This window comes from Theobroma umbraticum, unplaced genomic scaffold, assembly GCF_002168275.2.
Source record: "Theobroma umbraticum cultivar Fairchild unplaced genomic scaffold, ASM216827v3 scaffold_56.0, whole genome shotgun sequence".
NCBI lineage: Eukaryota > Viridiplantae > Streptophyta > Magnoliopsida > Malvales > Malvaceae > Theobroma > Theobroma umbraticum.
Window position 1 is genome coordinate 12,223,743 of NW_018397256.1, and position 20,417 is coordinate 12,244,159.

The window sequence follows — 20,417 nt, forward strand, 5'->3', positions numbered from 1 at the left end:
TTGCTTCTCTTTCCCATTCTTCCTCCATTTTTCCTCATAAAATTTTTTTATCCATTAGTATTTTTAGAATTTATTGCATTTCTTTGTGTTTTTTCCTTAGAGAAAGGTCCAGGTTGACAGGGCCGGGCTGGATTGGATCATGTAGGTTAAAACCCAAAAACAAAATATAGAAGAGAAAAGGAAGAAAGAAAAGATTTGACGAAGTCAGGCCCAGTCTACAGTTCCTCGGACCGCCTCATCTTGCAAAAAGGCAAAAAAAAAAGAAAATGTTTTTGTTTCTTTCCTTGTATCGTGTGTCTGAAACAGGCTTCCCGGAAAAATGGGTTTGTCCTGGAAACAGAAATTCGAAGAAAAGAAAATTCTTTCTTTGATTTCATTATTACCCAGAAAATAGAAAGTGCTGTAATTAAAACTATCAGATCAGAGGTTTTTACTTTTACCCGACTATGATGAGGATGATGATAATGCATCTGAGTGTTCTTCCCTTTTTGTTTAAATTCCATTTCTTCATCTAGAAACTTCTTTTCTTCATCGCCTTGTCTATTCTGTAGTAAAAGAACGAAATGTTGAGGTTGTGGAGATGGTACCAGAATTGCTTGGCAATCCACCCGGTGAAGACACAGGTTATAAGCTCAGGCTTGATTTGGGGATTTGGAGACATAGCTGCTCAAACCATTACTCATTCAACTGCCAAGAAACACCGTCATTTACAGGCAAAGCATCACCTTTCCTACTTTAATATCTGATCATATTTTTTCCCAATGTCTCTTCTTTTTCGTGCTGTTTGGAAAAATGGGCAGTCTTTCAATTTCCAATTTCTCTTGCCCTTGTTGCTGCACATGTTTTTCCTCCCCTGATGAGATTGGTTGGTAGGTTCTTTTTGGAAGTAAGGGGATAATCAGTGTTTCTTGGAGTATAGTTTTATCGTGTTGCTCTGTAATTCAGGTTTATCAGTTGATACTTGTTACTTTTGCATTTCGTCTGCGGTTTTGTAAAAATTTAGGATGAACACACTGCAACCCTTCTTTTAAAGAGAAACCTAGAACCCCAATTTACTGGAGTTGAGAGAGAAAACAAATGTACAAATAAGAATGAATTGTGAGTTGATATATTTCATTTAACGTGGTTGGCATTATGATTCCTTGAAAGGGAGGAATTTTCAGTTTTTTGGTCTGTTGATTACATGCATGAAAGAATCTTTGACATGGGAGCTTCAATTTGATGGGTGCAGTTTTGCATCAGTCACCACTTGACGAAGGTCATGACATTCAGGTAACTGCAATGCAAGGAAGAGCATGGTTGCAGAGTTTCCTTTGATCCAATGCCCGTTGTTCCTGTTGCGCAAAGTTCACCTCCTTAAAATAATTTAGCTGTTCTAAATGTGTCAGTAATATAAACATGCATTCTGACTTATGTATATTCTAAGCATCTTTAGTTTTGTGAGTATTTTACTGTTACCCAGCCTATTTCTTTTGTTAGAATGAAAATTTCCTTTTTTGTACCAGGAAGAGGATAAAGAATTAAAGATCAATTGGAAAAGAGTGGCTACAACAAGCTTGTTTGGGTTTGGATTTGTTGGACCAGTTGGCCATTACTGGTAATTAAGCACTGCCATTTGTGGATGTATTTGGCTAAAGAATGTTAAGTTCACATCATAACTACTGTTCACTGCTTTCACATATATCTTAGAGCTAGCAATGTATAATTCCTTCCATGCATCAAAACATGAGATGTGCGGCCTTATTCTGGGAACAAGAGATGGTTCAATGTGGCCTCTTTTTTTCTTGTTTTTGGATTGGCTGCCCAACTTGGAGGTCAAGGAATTCTTCCATGGTTAAGATAAAATAACATTCAATTCCTAACTCCCTTGTGCATTTTTATGTATGTGAAAATTTGTTGGGAACACTAATTTTTTGGTAGTGGCTGTAGGTATGAAGGTTTGGACCGATATATAAGGTTGCGACTTTGTCTACAACCAAATTCTTTTCGTTTTGTGGCTACTAAAGTTGCAATTGATGGGTTCATCTTTGGGCCATTGGATTTACTTGTGTTTTTTACTTACATGGGATTTTCTGCTGGAAAGAGTTTCCCTCAAGTCAAGGAAAATGTAAAGAGAGATTTTGTCCCAGCCTTAATTCTTGAAGGGGGTGTATGGCCAATTGTACAAGTTGCAAATTTTCGGTATATACCAGTGAGGTACCAACTACTATATGTAAACGTCTTCTGCCTGTTGGATAGCTGTTTCTTGTCATGGATTGAGCAACAAGAGGATGCTCCTTGGAAGCAATGGCTGAATTCTTTGCTACCTTCGAAGGAGAAAAGGGGTCAGGGTGGATGAATTATCAAAATTGAATGCTCATGCATCCAAGGACCCGATATCATAATGCAAATACATAGTAGGTAAAAGATAATACTATGGAGAATGCAAAAGTTTATGGTTTCGATAGTTGAACTTTCACTATCTTTCAGTTTTTGTTTTTCCCCCTTCTGGATATAAGGAAGTCGGTGATCATTGTTATCCTCAATCCACCTGATAAAAGATTTTGATAATTCTCCTTGCTAGAGAGATATACATTTGGCTGTTGATTCTCTTGCCTGGTTCCCTTTAATCACGCTTACTTTCTACTTTATGGTCTTGAATTAGCATCATGACGTCCCCATTGCACTTGATCTCAGTCTCACACTATCGTGAATTCCATTCCTGTATTTATTGTCATCGAACAAATTACATTTTAGCCTACAATGCATGTGACAAAACTATTCAGTATTTTATCTATCCGTTGTTGCTGCATGAAGTAAGATTATGATCATGTAGAAAATATGCAATAGCAATTTGGTTGGGAGGCTTAACATACTGCACAACTTCAACTTTCCTGGATAAATAAATAAAATTCCTGTACTGAATTTAAGAACAAATTCCACACTTAAAAGAAGAAAGTGACCAAAACGGGTGGATGAATTGGGAAACAACCAGTTAAACTATCAGCACTACATCAAGTTGGATGTTAAGCTTGCTCATAGATTATCACTAATTCTCTCTGCTTTCTATTTTGTCATCTGTTCCTCAGTTTGTTCTTTGGGATTCGCTGCTTGAGCCAGATGGGTTAAGGCCATATTCACTGGTGGTTTCACTGTTTCCGCTGATGCCATAGTTCTTAGTGCCAATTGATGAATTACTTTTCTTCATGTTCTCGTATTGTCGGGCTTTTTGAATCGGAGTTTCTGAAGACGTGTACATTGAGCTGTTCCAGGACCTTCCTCCTACATCAAGATAAGAGAGCGAAAGATCTCCTTCTAAAGCACGAACTACCTGCATTGGTTTTGCATCTGAGTTGAGACAATCTGGGCGTTTACTCTGTTCTTAACTGCTGGTGCAAATTTTATTTTTAACTTTAAGTAAATAAATAATCACCATTTTCTACCAATGAAAGCCCTGTGAACTCGGAATCTCGTTAATTGCATGTAAGTTTATATTCCCCCACCCCACCAGAAAAAAAGAAAGGGACTGGAGATACCTGGCTCATTCGAGGTCTAAGCCATGCTGACTGGCGTATGCAAGCAGCCGCACAAGTGACCATGCATGCCATCTCGCTCCTGTTGTAAGCGCCCTGTAACCTTGGATCAGCAAGAGCATCAAAATCATCGTCTTCGAGTGCACGACCTAGCAAGGGCCTCGTCTATGTCCAAAAATATAGCAACAGAACTCGGTTAATCAACTGCTCATAGTCATAGCATAAAGCACTGTAACTACTATCTAGTCTTGACAATGCAAAGCTGGAATTAAGAAGGGACAATTTGGGTCCAAACTTCAAAGGCAGAAACTTGGTCTAACGGTGGAGGAACCACGACAAGCACTTTGCAGATGAGATAATCCAGAGCCCATTTTAGTAGACTAACTTGGTTTTCCATCATCTGGCAGATAATATCAGTTGATATGAAAAAAATGGAAGAGTACTTACCCAGTCAACGAGGCTCTCGTTTATGGAGAATTCTTTCTTGATGATTGGTCGACGCCCAGTGATAAGCTCTAAAAGCATGACTCCATAGGAGTATACATCTGATTTATCTGTTAATTTGCCAGTCAATGCATACTCTGGAGCAAGGTATCTGCAAGCCGTTTGCTGTTAGAGCAAATGTATCCTCAAATACTAATGAAAATTAACAAATATGCGTCCTAAATTGGAAAGGGGGAGGGGTGAGAAAAGAAAGGATCTAACCCAAAAGTTCCCACCACTCTTGTGGAGACATGAGTAATGGAGGAACTCGCATCGGAGAAAATCTTGGCAAGGCCGAAGTCTGAAACCTGAATGCAAGACATAAAGAGTCCATTAACAAAGTACACAAGTCAACAGCCAAAAATCCAAAAAAGATAGGGATCTCACTTCAGTGCTTAGTTGTTAAGCACTGGATCTTATAGGAAAAGCAACACAACTTACTGAACACCTCCTACATTTGAGCAATCAGAAACATATGTAATAACAGAGGTATCCTGAAATTACTTTATAGTTCATACAAGTAGTTAGGACAAGCCTGCACTGTAAAACTAGAAAACTAATACAGAGATTTGGAGACCTACCTTTGCCTCAAATCGAGGATCGAGAAGAATATTAGCTGCCTTGATATCGCGATGAATGATTGTTGGACTGCCTGTAGATAAAATCTACTTCAATCAGACTTAGACTCTGAAAAGATGTCCTAAGTAGTGATTTTGAGAAATATATATGTGAAAAGAATGCCTGCATTGAAGGATTAATGATAACTCGTCCTTTATTCATCTGATTCATTCATTTGTAGATTCTTGATGCAGGAAAAGAGCCACAAGTAAAACTTTCAGAGACAGAATGTTAAGAAACGGACTCACAGTCCTCATGGAGGTATGCTATTCCTTTTGCAGACCCTATAGCAATTTTGAGTCGGCTTTCCCAAGCTATAACCGGCTGACCATTTCCTACAACCAATTGCATTCGATGATTACTGCCACATCTTAAGCTGAATTGGTAACATGGTTGTGCATAGAAATAGGCATCATGGCACCAAAGACAGAATTCTAGCTATCCACAGGGAAACCTACAGCTTATTGAGAAATCACTCTTCAAATGAAGAGAAGGAAATGACTAACCATGCAAGTGGAATTCCAAGGTTTTGTTTGGAACAAACTCATAAACAAGCAACCTGTCAGCCCCAGTAATGCAGTAGCCAACCAGGGAAACAAGATGTTTGTGATGCACTCGGCTAATCGTCTCGACCTCAGCCTGAAATTCACGCTCGCCCTGATGGCTTCCAGCCTTTAATTGCTTAACTGCAACTTCTTGCCCACTCGGCAGTACTCCTTTGTGGACGTAACCGAAACCGCCTTGTCCAAGGAGGTTGGATTCAGAAAAGCCATTGGTGGCCACGACCAATTCATCATAAGTGAAAATGCCATTTGAGGACCCCGAATTGTTAGTGCCAGATCCTTCAGCATTGGTGAGAGGCGGTGGAGGCCGGGTAGTTGGTGGCACTGTGATAACATGGACTCCTGGCGGTGGGGCAACTTTTTCTTGTTCATGTTGGAGTGGAGCAGCATAAAGGTCATCTAACAACTCAACCAAACATTGAAATTCCATCAGAAAGTTAGAGAAAGTAGTTTTGATTGTAACAATTATTTACCAATTAATCTCACCTTTTGTCACCAAACATTGTTGTTTTCTTCTGTCCTCCAAAGGCTTCTGTTTTCTCCTCCTACTTTTGCAACAAATGCAGACGAGTGCAAACACAACAAACAGTAGAATTCCAACGCCAATGCATGAAACTATAAGCCCAATTGGAGAATCTGACCCCTGCTGAGTGGCTGGCAATCCTCCTTTTCCAACTGCTAACGGTAATGGTGGTGGTGGTGTAGGGAGCGGAAATGCCTGAGACGATCCTGGAGCGTCAGGAACCCCAATAGAATGAGAAGCTGCAGGTGGCGGTGGAGACTCCAAAAAAAATGGTGGTGGATCAGTAGGTGGCCTTGGTGGAGGCAGAGAGGGAGCTGTTGTTGTTGGAGGTGGAAGAATAATAGATGGTCGAGTTGGAGGGGTGGGAGAGGGAAGTGGAGAAGTTAATGGCAAGGATATAGAGGGTTGAGGAGTTTGAACTGGAGTTTGGGAGGGCGGTGGGGAAGAAATGACCAATGCTGGTGGTGGGGGATGCGGTGGAGAAGCTACTGGACTAATGGTACTAGCTGCAGCTGATGGTGGTGGAGGTGTAACGACTGGCGGTGTTGGAGGTTGTGGAGGAGCAACCGGACTTATAGCAATGACTGCAGGTGGAGGAGATGCCACAGGGAGAAATGGAGGTGGCGTTTTCGGGGTTGATGTAGGGGCCAAAGGCGGAGTCAGCAAGGGTGAAGAAACAACGGGAGATGCAGAATTTGTTGGCGGAAATGGTGGGGAAAGGAGTGGCGCTCCTAGAGGTGGCTGCACCACCGGAGGTGACTGTTGAGGAGGCGGTGAAGTGGTGAACGACGAACCTTCCGGAGATGGGGACGATGAGGGTGTTAACAACATCGTTGAATCTTATCCCCGGAAGAATTCTTTACAAGTTCTTTAGGGTAGTCCACATGCAAATCACTTGATTAACTATCTGGGTGGATTCCATAGCTGGAATTCTTCTTTCTTTAACCACAATTCATGAATCGCTTTCGTCTATTATAATAACGATGGTATCCACATACAAAAAGCCAAGTAATATTTTAACTGACAAAAACCAGAAACCAACCACTCAGACAGACTGACAAGACAGTAGGTAGTTAGTACTACTTGCTGGTTTCTTAGAAAATTTCAACACTATCTAGCCTAAGCTAATCTTACAATTTTAAAATAGTTATGATAAGTCTAAGCTAATCTATGGAATTTTAAAATAACACTAATTCACGGACCAAGAGATGAGACATCGTCTCTAACCAGTGGCGCCACCTACCCATTCGAAAGCGGCACGTGGACACTCACTTACTAGTTATTTTGTTCTATTTTTTTATCAATTTTACGAACCAAATAATTATGTAAAGTTTTTATTACTTAAAAGTGATTCATATCTTATTACAATTTTATTATAATTTGAACATGTTTTTTAATTTTAAATTATATATTATTTTATTTTTCTCTAAAAATTAAAAAAAAAAGAATACTTATTCATTATCTTCAGTTTGCAAGAAAGCTCTCCAATAACCTTGTAAAATCGTCAATGAAATTTTTAATTTTTTTCTCCTCATAAATAAATTTTTCTAAAATATAAAATATGTAACAAAAATTATCATATAATTTGGTTATTACTAGAAGAAAAAAAAACTTTTATTTCTCTCTTTCATTTTTTCTTTCATAGGAAATTCATTTGTCCAGAGAATTTAAAAAATTATCTTGTTTTGAAAAACTAAGATCTAAAATTATCAACATTTATTATATTTCTTTTTTTACATAATTTTTATTTTCTTAACTCTTCCAACAAAAACTTATTTTTAAATATATTTCTTAACTCTTTTTTATATTAGTAATACTATTTATACATTTAAACAAGTTTAATCACATCCATATTGCATATTTTTTCTTTTTTTTAATAATTATTCTTTTTATCTCATCAATATCCAATAATCAAATTTCAACTTTTTTTTTTGAAAGATCAAATTTTAACTTAAAGTTATACTTATCCATACAATTCAATTAATAACTGGATTTTGTCTTTCAATATATCTTCAAGTATATGGCCTATTTGGGCTTATTAAGGCACTAGAAACGTATATGTCTTAATTGAATAAATTAGTATATTTCTGTAAAAGACAGTTAATTCAATTAAATATGATCAATTATAGATGGTGCAGCAGAGAATTTAGGAACACTGAAAAACCCAGTTTAATTCGTTGATTTGAAGGTGAATTTCGTGTGTGGCAGAAAGGTTGATTGAAGGGGTAAATGTGAGTTGGAATGAAGAATAGGCAGGGTTAAAAATCTTATAAATGTGATGAATTTTATATTTATAAATTGTTTATGTGCAGAAGGTTCCATACATATGAATATTCTTCATGTAATTTTGCATGTCTTATGAGTTTGTAACTGTTATATTAACTTGTTTGTTTAATTCTGTTTCTTAAACAGAGTTTAAATTTTACTAACAACAAAATGTAGGCTGTCCAATGATATGCCATGTTAAGTAATGTTTCAGTTGAATCAATTACAATATTCTTAAACCCTTATTGGTCTTAACACGATGAACTAGGATCGAAATCAAGAAGGACAAAAGTTGTTAAATCACATGCACACATCTACACCTACAAAAAACGTGTTTTATCAATTCTTTCTCGGTAAAACAATTTTCTCTTTAATTTCTTCCACAAAGAAAAGAAAACAACAACATTAACAACCAACATCTTCTCATCGAGCCATTAAATGAAGAATGCGTTTTAAGCCCTCATGGAATACCAAATCTGGACAAGGCTGATTGGAAGAGAGTTGAGAATGCCGAGGATGTACTTTGATCATCGGCTTTGATCTTTATTTGGGCTTTAGCCGATGATGTGTTGATTATACATTCCACAAGATAATTCGATGTCTCCTCCGCCTTTTGTGCAAAGAAGAAGAACTTGAAATTAGGGGATTGACCACCTGATGCAATGCAGTGAATCGAGTGGCTTTGCATGTGCCGAGGGAGAGCTTGAGGACCTGTAAATGCCGCAACACCTTGAGGGCTCACTGAGCATTCCTGCACCGATTTAATGACGAGTTTTGAGAAAGGTGGCATATATATAAAGGACCAGGCATGGTTTCCATTCCAGGGGCCATCTAGTGGTTTAGTTTTCAAGGAAAGGGACGGTTTTTGTCCTGAACTCTGAGGATAGTTTTCATGCTAAGGACGTAATGCTTTCATAAATAGTTTACTCTCTAGACATAAGGTTGTACCATAAGTGGCCATCAGCCAGAAATAAAATTCAGGCAATAATATAAAGATAATATCCAACTGCATTATCCTTGCTAAAAGTCAGCCAAGAAAAGGTTTTAATGTCTAAGAGAAAGCAAGCAAGAGATAGGCATGACCAACAGGAGATACTAACAAGTGAAAACAAGTCAAACTATATATTGTTATATTTGACAAGCAAACCTGTGACAAAGCAACTGGTAACTGGCGCCACTTTTGCTGAAATGCGCTTGGATCTAGAACAGCTTTTGAACTAAGCTTCAACTGAGGAGATGAAGGAGCAGGTGCTGCTGGTAAACCAAGACCAAGTAGATCATCAATTCCCAAGCTAGCTTGTGGAGCATGGCCTGCTGAGGTGGGATTTGAAATTTCCGACTCTATCCGTGTTTGTGAGGCAAAGACAGATGTAGACGAACTATCATAAGGAGCAGTATAAGCAGAACCGTTAGTACTTGAACCTCTAGTTTCTTCTTTCTCGGAAGTAGTTAAAAGTAGATCCTTATCATTTGCCTCCACACTCTGAGCCGAAACAACATTATCTGCTGCTTCTCCACCAATAGATAGATTTCCAAGTTCATCTGAAAACTCAAAAGGACCCCTGTGTTCCTTATCTGTAAACATGTAAGATGGCTGCAGATATTTACAACTATCAGTTAAGCCTGACTCTATTGTGATTCAAGTACAACAACAGAACCACCTAGATTCCTTTGAAAAAAAAAGGAAAAGAAACACAAAACAGATGCAGAGTGGATATAGCACACTACACTGGTTAATAGCAGAAAGGAAACTGCGTAAAATTAAGAAAATGCTTTGAGAGCCACAATACAGTGATTAGAGCAAATTATTTCATCAGTAGCCAATTTTTTAGCTCTCAAGAGTACACAAGGCAAAGTTGTAGCAAGTTACGTCACAGCTGTTACGCAAACTAAAGTTGCAAGTCCATTCCACAAGTATCATCATTGGTTCTTCCATGGGTTATTAGTTTGACAATTATGCAGGAAATGGAATTGACAAAGGTATGGATAACTTAAGAGATGTAAGTACTTTGACAAGTAAAACTTCACCTTGCTAAAAAATGCACCTTTCGCCAAGGGAAAGAAAAATTCTTTCCCCCTTAATTCTATGCCTAAGTTACTTGTAGATGAGGAGAAAAGTAAATAAGACTTATTTTTGGACCCTCAGCTAATGGCTTATACATTTTGGTCTAGTGGTTCCCAAGAACAAATTTTCTTACACATCAAAGGGAGTGTTAACTATGCAATGTCCCACATATATTTGGTTGAGATTGCATGTGATATTATATTCTAGTTTTTTAGGTTGTTATGCTAGAATAACACTTTCATGGCAAGCTTCATGGCACACCTTGAAGCAAGGCAGACTCCCTTTGCCATGAGGCTTAGAATGAAAAATGGCCTTATTGAAGAACTATTATTATTTCAGGCAAAAAAAAAAGTACTTTTTGCGAAAACCCAATCAGTTTTCACCAGCATGATACGGATTTCAACAACCAGATCCACATCATCAACTTTGATTAAGGTTGAAACTACAAACTATGTAATTAGGTTATTGCATATGCCTTGTCTTTGCCTTAATTTTTTCATTTGAATATGCAAATCGAATGCTTTAAGAACCCATCACAAGAGCTTTCTAAATGGTCCAAAGGACACAAAAATGGCCTATAACATAAAGTTGGAAGAACCTAGTAGTTACCTTCTGGTATACAACAGATAAACTGTTAAATTCATCAAATATCCGATCTTTAATTTCACTGCTCTGAGTATCAGCGAAAACAGAAACAGCTTGCTTTGGAGGGTTTACCACATGTTCTGCTACAGATACATTATACTGTAAAATCCTATAGTAGAATAAGGCTCTGTCATGAACATCCTGCATTCAAGTTGAAGATTTAATTTATTGTTTCCAGAAAACAACTAGACAATTCAAACGATACTATTAATGTAAGAGGGAAAAAGAAAGACATAAAAAGACAAACCCATACCTGGTGAAAATCAGCAATACCTGCAGCCAAAGCAGCTCCCAAAGCATTTTGAGTCTCAGGTGGCCTTTTAAAAAAGCACTTCATTACTGCAGTGAGAAGATGTAACCGAACCTGTCCAATGGCACCATCCATCATCCAAGTAAATGATGTAATTCATGATGCAGTTCTTTGAATCCAATTTCCAAAATTTCAGTATAAAAAAGAGGCCTTAATTCTACTGCCAATGGCAACTTCACAAATACTTAATCTACAATAACAAAATAGCAGTGCCCTTCTGTTGTGGAATGAGATGAGAGGAAACAGCTGGGGGTTGAACATGTGTGTTAAGTAAACACAGAGATAATTAGAAACAATCAAAGTACCTAAGATGATATACATTTGCCAAGCAACTATACTATACTAGCATGTAAACCATATTAACACATTTACTGCCCCACATATCCACTAGAAAGACATGAATAAGAACATCTGAGAACCAACAAGGGTATAAGAATACCATAATAGATACAACCGGCAGTTGAATAAAATGGCTCAACAACCTTTTCTTTTCACACAAAGGCAACCAACTCCAAAATATAAGTAGTATTAACTATAATCAGAAATGGTTCAAAACAACAGAACATGACTTAACATGGGATCATTGGAAAATATCCAAGCAGGCTGTTTACCTCAGCAGAATGCTCCTCATCCCAGTTTTCAACTAAACTCTCCAAAATATAAGGAGCATCCTGCATATCCTGAGAATATTCCCCCAACATCCATATAAGAGCTGCCTTTGCCTTGGGTTCCTGTACATTCTTGCTACTTATGTTCCCAACCACAGCGATGCAATCATGGCTCCACTGAGGATATTTTCTAAGAAGATCTTTTACAAGTACCTGCACAAAAGAACTTATATCAATCTAGCTGGCAATGGTGAACTAATCATGATTTGGTGGGAAGACAGTAAGGCATGTGAATTATGCATATATTTAAGATTCCAAACTTCTAGTAGTGGCAGAGATATATTTATTTACCAGAGCTTCAGCAGTAACATAGTCTTTCTCCATTTCAAGAAATTGAAGAAGCCTATCAACAATTGCATTCACATCATACTGCTGCAGTGCTATTTTGCCAACAGCTCTTATTGACTCTCTGGCAATGGGAATATCAACATTTGCGGCATACTCACACAATTCCGTCACTGAAATTGACTCAACAAGGTTACATATCCGACTACACAAGACGGAAGATTGAAAATTTACTGATGTCATCTTTTTCCAGAAAGGCCCTCACAAACAAACTGTGAGGCTATTTGCTTACCAATTTCATAAGTATTGCTCTCATTTGCCACTGCAGTCAACATTTCAAGCTTCAACCTTTTGACATAAGAAGGTTCATTATACTGGCAATAGAAGTGTTTGTAGTCTGAGGAAAATATATAAGGTGCCCGCATCACCAAGATATGCAGATGACTTAAAACTGCATAAGACTGTTCTGGGCTTCCTGAACTGACAAGGGTCAACAGGGGTGCTTTGATACGTTCATAAACCTTAACATAAAAGAATTGCGTTAGCAAACTCCAGAGCCCACAAACAAAACCAAGTGATATGTGGGTACTATAAATCTAATTAATCCAATCAAAGTATGGTTTAACATCAAGGTCATGCAGGATGATTCAGGGTCAAAACGCCGGCCCAATATTTTTTTCCAAATAACAAGAAGAAATAACTTCTCTTTGGAGATAAAAGTAAAGAAGGTATTGATGACTGACAAAAGAAGCATAAACCATAATCTCATAATTAACTGAAAAGCACCTCCCTGATTGCAAATATGCAAGTAAACTGCTTGTGCAAAGTAGATATTTAACAATATTCCACACATTGAATTAAATAGTTAGATAAAAGAAGTTTGATAGGCACCTGCTGATGAACATCAGTCAAGGATAGGGTCAAGTGTAGAAACACTTTGATTGTGGCTAAGACAACAGCCCCATTGGCATGCTGAAGTCTATCCTCAAGGAGATTCATAATGTCAAAAATCTCATCACTCTCTACCGGCACGTATTTAGCTACCAACTCCAGCACAAGGCACTGTGCCCATTCACTAAATTCCTTGATCCTACACATAAAAACACGTTGGAAAGCATTCATTTAAAATAACATCACAGAAATTTTTATTAATTAAACAGCACGACTAAGAATTGAACCTCAGATAAATGACAGCACAATCACCACAACATCTCACTTTTCCCCTTAATTCTTGATTTTAAGTATACAACATACCGATTCAATAGGTAATATATAACCGGCTTGCTAATCAAAGCTTCCCTTTCCCTCGATGCCTCTTCAGAAGTGGTAGCTTCCGCGCTCCAAATCTCTTGTAAAGCAGACAAACAATTTGCAACTACCTAGTGAAACAAATAACTCAATAATCCACGAGCTAATTCTACAAACAAAAAAAAAGTTTTTTGACAAACAATACTAGCATTTTAACTAGCTCTCACTTGAGTGTCTGAGTCATTGAGCATCAAATGCTTCAATGTTGAAGGAAAATCCGCATCGACACAAGTGGAAGCTGAGATATGATATAGCTTCAAAACTCCAATAACCGCCACCACTCTCACGTAACTATTACTATCTTTCAATCCGGATCCTAACGGCCCCACCAAATACTCCACTAGATTTGCGACACGTAACGAGCACAAGCTGCGCAAGGCAAGCCCTCGGATCATTGGATCTTCATCGTGGCAATCCCTTTGGAGGAAATTGATGGTCAAGAGAGCGAGATCAGGGTTGACTTTGGCGTAATTACCCACGTAGAGATAACACATTTTCTTCAAAACGATGTCGGATGTGGCCGAGCACATCACCATCTCGCCGAAGAGAGACGACACGTCGATTCCGATCGTCATATAGGAGATCACTTTTTTGAATAGCTCTCGCTTCGAATCGTCGACGCCCGGTGCTCGGCTGCCGGCCAGCTGCCGGAGCTGTAGTTTCAAATCGGAGACTTCACTTTTACTGTTCATAGTAATTAGCAAGTTTAATTAGAGGTCCATCAAAAGAGAACGAAAATTAAATAGGAACTTAAACCGATGAGAACAAAAAAAAAAAACACAGAGTAAAAATTGCTGCTAAAATTGAAGGCTTGGGGTCAGGGGAAATGATAAGAGTTACCCGGAAGGTTGAGACGGTGACGATGACCGTTGAGACTGAGCCGGGGGAGCCATGGTTGGTGGCTAACGGAATCCGATGTAAGCTCAAACCAAAGATCCACCGAACCACAGGCTGATCGGCCGAGGAAGGAAGACAAGAGTTGTTGGAATTGGAGTTTAAGAGAGATGAGACAGTTACAGTTTTATGACACGTTTAAAACCTCTACGTTTAGTGTTTATCAGTCCATACGACAGCGTTCCCTTAACAAGTTGGCGTATTTATCTATGTCTGTGTTACTCCTACCGGGTACAAACCGGTGCGTTTTAACTCAAGAATATCGGCCTCGGCCCAGATTTTTTAGCTTGCCGTTGCGGCTTTGCCTAGCAAATGACAAGAACTACTCATCGGTTTGGTTGCAAGAGAGAGTGATGGTTCTCACTCAGCTTACAAGATTTCAATATTTGGTCTTTAAGGGACCGCCGCCAAATTTAAATTTTTTCCCCAAACCAAAACTACCCATCAAAGTGACTTGCCCGACAATTTTCTCTGCTCCAAAATCGACTCTTTCAACCGCTGAGCCAATACCCGTCACTCATTTTTCTGTCCCAGAAGAGCCGCGGGTGGAGATTTCACTGGACAAGTTGTTTGTTCCTCCAGAGACAGAGGTTTCTTTTGACGATCCTAACTTAAGTACAAGAATCTTGAAAGGGTCGAACATAGTGGTGAGCAAGTATGCAAGGGAGGCTCAAGTGGTTCAAGCTGAGTTTGTGAAGAGTAGTGTGAGGACCGAGGATTGTCCTTCTGATGGATTGCCTGAGTTTGCGCTTGTTGGTCGGTCTAATGTGGGGAAATCTTCGCTTCTCAATTCGCTTGTAAGAAGGAAACGCCTTGCTCTCACGTCTAAGAAACCTGGTAAGAGAGGGTTTCATGTGCTACTGTATCATTATTCTTTTCCTTAGGCTACTGGAATGTTTCTTGTGCGAGAATCTTCTAAAGTTAATATGTCTGCTTCTGCTTCATAACAAGATATTTGTAATTTGTTAATGTCAATTTATCATTTCAGGAGGGGTATTAGAAACAACAAATTTTTGTATCCAATTTTACGCTTTCAGATTTAATAAGGATTTAAGTAGTAGCAGTTTAGTGTTAAGCTTCTTGGTGTTAATGGTTTTTCAATTCTTGTTGGGAAAGGAGTAATCTTAGGATCGAGACAGGCTTTTTATTGGTTCATTCAATTCAAAGTTTTTCATTTTAGCTTCAAAGTCTGTGAGGAGGTGCGTATTGACCACTAGTAGTACTTTCATCCTTGCAGGGAAGACACAATGCATCAACCATTTCCGCATCAATGATAATTGGTATTTGGTGGATTTGCCTGGATATGGGTATGCTTTACCAATTGCCTCTTATATACTTGTCCTATATAGTCTGTTATATATTTACACCTGGTATAAACGGTAACATGCTATATTTAAAACAAACACTACTTGACTTCTGCTGCTTGTATAAATCCGATTTTCCCATTTGTGGAATATTAGAAACCTACATTCATTAGGCTTTTTAACTGTCCTGAGAAACAAGAATTCATGTACCCTTCTCAAATGATTAATTTGGGGCTAGAGCTTAGATGAATTAGGTTTTTCAATTTTAAACGGTGAGAGATCAATATATTGGTTCATAATCTTTGCTTATCTCTTTTCTAAGTTCATTTCTTTAGACAAGTCAATTACAGCTTGAGATTATTTAAGATGCAAATAGTACTAACAAAAGTGATATCGAGTATAATACTCCCCTTCTTTTGTCCAAGTTGATGGTAATAAGCATCTATGCCAAGTTCTCTTTGAACCTCTTTTTTTTATAAGTAAATTTGTATTTGTTCAAAGAAAGCAGGATAGGCCTGCTACAAAAAGAAATCCTGCCAATGGTGGAAAACCATGCACAAAAAGTCAAACAAGTATATGATCACCCAATCCCCGGTTTTTAAATAGCTCCCTATTCACATCATCTGCTGCTATCTGTTTTAAGCCATTCAGTTTATATCTAACAGATATCACCATACAAAGCAGAATACCCTTGGGAGACTTCCCCGCTTTACCAAAAACTCTTGTGATTCCTGTCTCTCCAGATGAAGTATATATAGGCACACCACACAGTTCTTATGACAAATGACAGGAGAGCCTTGCCTTCAACCTCTATTTTGCATGTCCTCCATTGAATCTAAATTATAACTCTCAGCTGTTAAATTACATTCTTTTCCTCAAATTTTTTGTGGACTGATGTCACCCAGCAAGAGGATTTCCTCTATGTTTTAATCAGAAATGGTTGTAATATGTCTTTCCTAGTGCATGACACTGTGTCCTTTGCCGTCAATAAATCTTACTTTCAATTTATGTATATTAGTTCACCATTTTAGCTGTTTAGGACTTCACATGTGATTCCAAACTTAGGCAAATATTGCCTTGAGTTGGTTTTTGTCTTAACTTTCATAGAACTTGTTCAAGTGTAAACTATAACTTTTGAGATAAGCTAAGAGTGCAAAGGGGAACAAAGCTGGCATATTTTATTGAATTGGCTCTATCTAACATCCACCAGCCACCCCCAAAAGAGCATATTATGCTGTCTCAAAGATTTATGCTATTATATTCTTACAACCAAACTACAAGTGTTGAGGACTATGCATGTGGCACTTCTGCAAGAGTTAAATTGGATTACACTTTTTCTTGAACAGGTATGCAGCTGCCCCTCAGGAACTCCGGACAGACTGGAGCAAGTTTACCAAAGACTATTTCCTGAACCGTTCAACATTGGTCTCAGTTTTCCTGCTTATAGATGCCAGCATTCCTGCAAAGAAAATTGATCTTGAATACGCTAGTTGGCTTGGTCAGAACCAGGTAAATTTTCTTCGACCTATAACAAGAGAAACGTATAGGGAGATGCAACCCGCTTTGATATGTCAACCGTACCATCTTCTCAAGACAGCAGGCGAAATCCTGTTGATCCTGAGTACGGTCTTCTTTGTATAAGGTTGCTAATTGTTCATGAAGTATGTTATCTGCTTTCCTCCTAACCCTAGTTTGTGGTCTTCAGATCCCCATGACACTAATCTTCACCAAATGTGACAAGCGGAAGAAGAAAAAGAATGGAGGGAAAAGGCCTGAAGAAAATGTGACTGACTTTCAGGAGCTGATACGCGGCTTCTTCCAGACTGCACCACCATGGATTATGACCAGCAGTGTTACAAACCAAGGTCGTGATGAGATTTTATTGCACATGGCTCAACTACGGAATTACTGGCTGAAACACTAAAGGGGAAGAGTGCAGAATTAAGCATTTGCATGCTGCCAATATTGTGGATTTTTTAACCTTTTTATATGTACATTAGCAACAATTTATCGTGTAGCTGAAGCTGTTTAATATAAGTTATGGACGTTTTATGCCGTACTCATACGTTGGAATGCTATCAAAGCCCCAAAAGCTAGCCTGTGTGCATCAGGATTTATGTAATCAAAATTTCTTGTTTAATGATAACAGAAAACTTCTTCCTGGGACTTGCTTGAGTACCTGACAATAATTCAAGAACATTACTACATATCATACAACAAACACAGATTTTCAGTTCAAACAGCATAAGATTCAGTAAGAAGATCATGTACCTTCTCTGAAGCCAGTCTTGAACCTCCAGGGCGCATGACGGAGGTCCCTCATGCGGCCAGTGCCGGTGTTCTTTCCTCTTAAGAGCCTTCACACTCCAGTTATCTAAAGCCATACACAACCAAAATTCACCAATCAACCAAACAAGCTAATGTTTCCAATAGAAGCCACTGTTTCAGCATGCAAAGTTTGATGAGCAAGATGGACTGAAACAAATCAGGATAAATCCAGGAACCCATGTATAACAAAGCAATGAAATTGACAATCAATCCAAGATGGCTTAATATAATAACCATCTATGCAAGAAAAAACGATCTAGGAATGACAGGAAAGATTAAAAGAATCGACATGGAAAATGTTTTATGATTTGCTGAATCTAAAGCAAGAAAACAAATCAAAATAAGTTGAATTGAAATTAATAAATCAAAAATAAAAGTTCAATTTATATGAATTATTATATAAGGATTCTGTTCATATTTCTGTAAATATAGAGACTACTTGCATAATTTAACCAATAAGAAATATATACACTTATTTTGAAATCAAATGCTCGTATATGTATCTCTTGATAAGAAAACTATTTATATTATTTTTTATAAGATTATTATAAAAATAATTACATTAGCAATGAAATGACTTTCAATATTTTACATTGATGAAAGAAATTAATAAACAAATATATAAACAAACAACCAAACGAAATGTGAACTTGGGATGTAAATGTTTCAAGATTTATATTCACTTATTAAGTAATCTATTTTGCTACACTTTACGAATGATTTTATGATGCCAAATAAAAAAAAAGAAATAGATATAATTAAAAAGGGCTTTGAGTACATTTAAGTATTTAATTTATTAATTAATATATAATCTTATTGCTTAGAGAGTATAGGTCATTATTGCCTTAACAGTGACTCTCACTCTCATGAGACATTGTTAAAACAACAATTTTTCCCTTTCCTTTCCTTTTTCTTTTGTTTTTCCTTTTTCATTTCTTTTTTTTTACATTATTTATACGAAACCACTTTAGAAATGTAAATTTTTCACAAATTAATTTCTTTTGAGGAATTATAAATTAAATTATTAAATGAAATTAATCGATTATAATTAATATAATAGATTTATAATTCAATTGAACTAATAAGTACTCTAATAAACAACAACTTTATAAGTATATCAACATTAACTCAATCGCTGATTTATGAGAATAAGTACTTAAATTTTTGTACTCTAAAATTTTGAGTATTTATGTGAATATAAAAAACTAAAATTAACGTTTAGGAAAATTAGAGTTGAAAGTTATTTATGGGATTGAGTTAATATTAAAATAAGGATATTTATTAGTTAAGTTATATATTTAACTTATGTAAGTAAAAATTAAAATTTCTTTTTTATTTAGTAATTTCAATTTGAAAGTCAATAAAATATAATTATATATAATTTCATTAATATTTTTTTTCAATATTAAAAATTTTGACCCCAGCATGCGTAAGTATTTTAGATATAACTTGTAAATTCTAATAAAAGCATAAAAAAAGCACCGGTAGAACATGTTTCTCATGCCACATAATTTATCTGGTTGAAAAAAAAGGGAAAAGACAAGAAAAAAAACAATAAATTATTTATTTTTAACAAGGGATACTATCTAAATAAAACTTACAAATAGTATTAAAACTTGTCACATATTTTATTAAAATATATAATCAACCGAAACAAAATTAAAAAATTAATATAATAATTAGAAAAAGACCAATAGAATCAGTGGTCAAAATTCAACGTTGCATTAATCCCTGATAAATTAGGATATCTGTTTTCCTAATCCTCAACAATCACCGAGTCCACCTCTTGCCCTTCCTATATATGACTAGCTTTCCTCTTACCTTTTTTGAGCTTTCTTTTCACGTTCTTGCATTGCAGGGTTAATTGAGAATACAATGAAGAAAAAACCCAGCAATATCAAGTCTCTTCCGAGGGAGATGTTGGCAGAAATTCTTAGACATGCAGCTTCTAATTCAATTGTTGATTTCCGCAGTGTTAAATTAAGTTGCAAGGCTTTTCTTGAAGCATCCAATGATAATTATATCTTTGAGAATGTTTCGATGGAGAATATCAGTCCTGTTCCGTGGTATAAAAAAGAGAAAATCTTTTTAAAAAGATGCAAAGACGCCAAGAATGCAGAAGCCTTATATAGAACAGGGATGCTCAATTTTTTTAGCAAGAAAAAACTGGAGTCAGGATTGCGTTATTTAAAGAAAGCAGTCGAGAAAGATCACGTCGAAGCCAAATATGTGTATGGCATTATCTTGATTTGTTTGGGAGGTGAGCTTAAACAAAAGGGTCTTCAAATTGTGTCTTCTCTCGATCGCACGAGCTCTAGCACAAGAAATAAAACTAACAAGATGTTGAGCGTGATGTGGGTTCGTGTGTCTTTGCAGAGACCAAAAGAATCTGTCCACAACACAAAACTCAGCTGCAATTCTGATGACAATTTGAGTTCAGATCAAGGCCAAGCTTGGGAAGCAAAATATAATCCATTGGATAACCTCTCTTGTTGTAATTCTTGCTTTTGGGAGACTGAAGCAACTTTATTTTCTGACATGGTTAGGAAATACCTAGTTAAATAAAGTTAATTAATTAGTCCTTGTTGATCTAGTGTATGTAATCTAAATTTTATATATGTATTTGTTCTTTTAATCTTGTAGTGG

At 37.0% G+C, this 20,417-nt stretch overlaps 5 protein-coding genes across 9 annotated transcripts; 3 read left to right on the forward strand and 2 right to left on the reverse strand.

Annotated features, from left to right (window-relative positions):
- Positions 1–114: 114 nt before the first annotated feature.
- On the forward strand, positions 115–3,221 carry LOC110411710 (Peroxisomal membrane 22 kDa (Mpv17/PMP22) family protein). Of its 5 annotated transcripts, XR_002444813.2 has the most exons (5): positions 115–713; positions 1,232–1,272; positions 1,506–1,597; positions 1,921–2,400; positions 3,069–3,221. XR_002444813.2 is itself a non-coding variant. In XM_021421987.2 (4 exons), exons 1-4 carry the CDS (start codon positions 581–583, stop codon positions 2,336–2,338), a joined length of 684 nt encoding a protein of 227 aa, XP_021277662.1. In that variant the 5' UTR covers positions 115–580; the 3' UTR covers positions 2,339–2,593. The 5 variants fall into 5 exon arrangements, 4 of the variants coding, with proteins under 4 accessions (XP_021277662.1, XP_021277664.1, XP_021277663.1 ...); XM_021421987.2 differs by lacking the exon at positions 3,069–3,221 and having other exon boundaries at positions 1,921–2,593; XM_021421988.2 differs by lacking the exon at positions 3,069–3,221 and having other exon boundaries at positions 135–713; positions 1,930–2,593.
- Positions 3,065–6,653, reverse strand: LOC110411707 (proline-rich receptor-like protein kinase PERK15). The gene is made up of 8 exons (XM_021421981.1): positions 5,663–6,653; positions 5,120–5,575; positions 4,862–4,948; positions 4,577–4,647; positions 4,218–4,303; positions 3,960–4,107; positions 3,516–3,677; positions 3,065–3,310 (listed from the first exon to the last, which is right to left on the reverse strand). The coding sequence occupies exons 1-8, from the start codon at positions 6,528–6,530 to the stop codon at positions 3,065–3,067; spliced, it is 2,124 nt and encodes a 707-aa protein (XP_021277656.1). The 5' UTR covers positions 6,531–6,653.
- Positions 6,654–8,143: 1,490 nt separating this feature from the next.
- LOC110410238 (adaptin family protein) lies at positions 8,144–14,272 on the reverse strand. Its single transcript, XM_021419862.2, has 11 exons — positions 14,086–14,272; positions 13,413–13,929; positions 13,192–13,316; positions 12,829–13,027; positions 12,230–12,458; positions 11,944–12,110; positions 11,596–11,805; positions 10,928–11,038; positions 10,639–10,815; positions 9,112–9,558; positions 8,144–8,715 (listed from the first exon to the last, which is right to left on the reverse strand). Exons 1-11 carry the CDS (start codon positions 14,136–14,138, stop codon positions 8,425–8,427), a joined length of 2,526 nt encoding a protein of 841 aa, XP_021275537.1. The 5' UTR covers positions 14,139–14,272; the 3' UTR covers positions 8,144–8,424.
- Positions 14,273–14,329: 57 nt separating this feature from the next.
- On the forward strand, positions 14,330–17,602 carry LOC110410239 (P-loop containing nucleoside triphosphate hydrolases superfamily protein). The gene is made up of 4 exons (XM_021419863.2): positions 14,330–14,976; positions 15,377–15,446; positions 16,790–16,952; positions 17,149–17,602. The coding sequence occupies exons 1-4, from the start codon at positions 14,349–14,351 to the stop codon at positions 17,365–17,367; spliced, it is 1,080 nt and encodes a 359-aa protein (XP_021275538.2). The 5' UTR covers positions 14,330–14,348; the 3' UTR covers positions 17,368–17,602.
- A 2,044-nt stretch (positions 17,603–19,646) lies between these two features.
- On the forward strand, positions 19,647–20,336 carry LOC110410761 (putative F-box protein At1g67623). The gene has a single exon (XM_021420624.2). It carries the CDS (start codon positions 19,647–19,649, stop codon positions 20,334–20,336), a length of 690 nt encoding a protein of 229 aa, XP_021276299.2.
- The last annotated feature ends 81 nt before the right edge of the window (positions 20,337–20,417 follow it).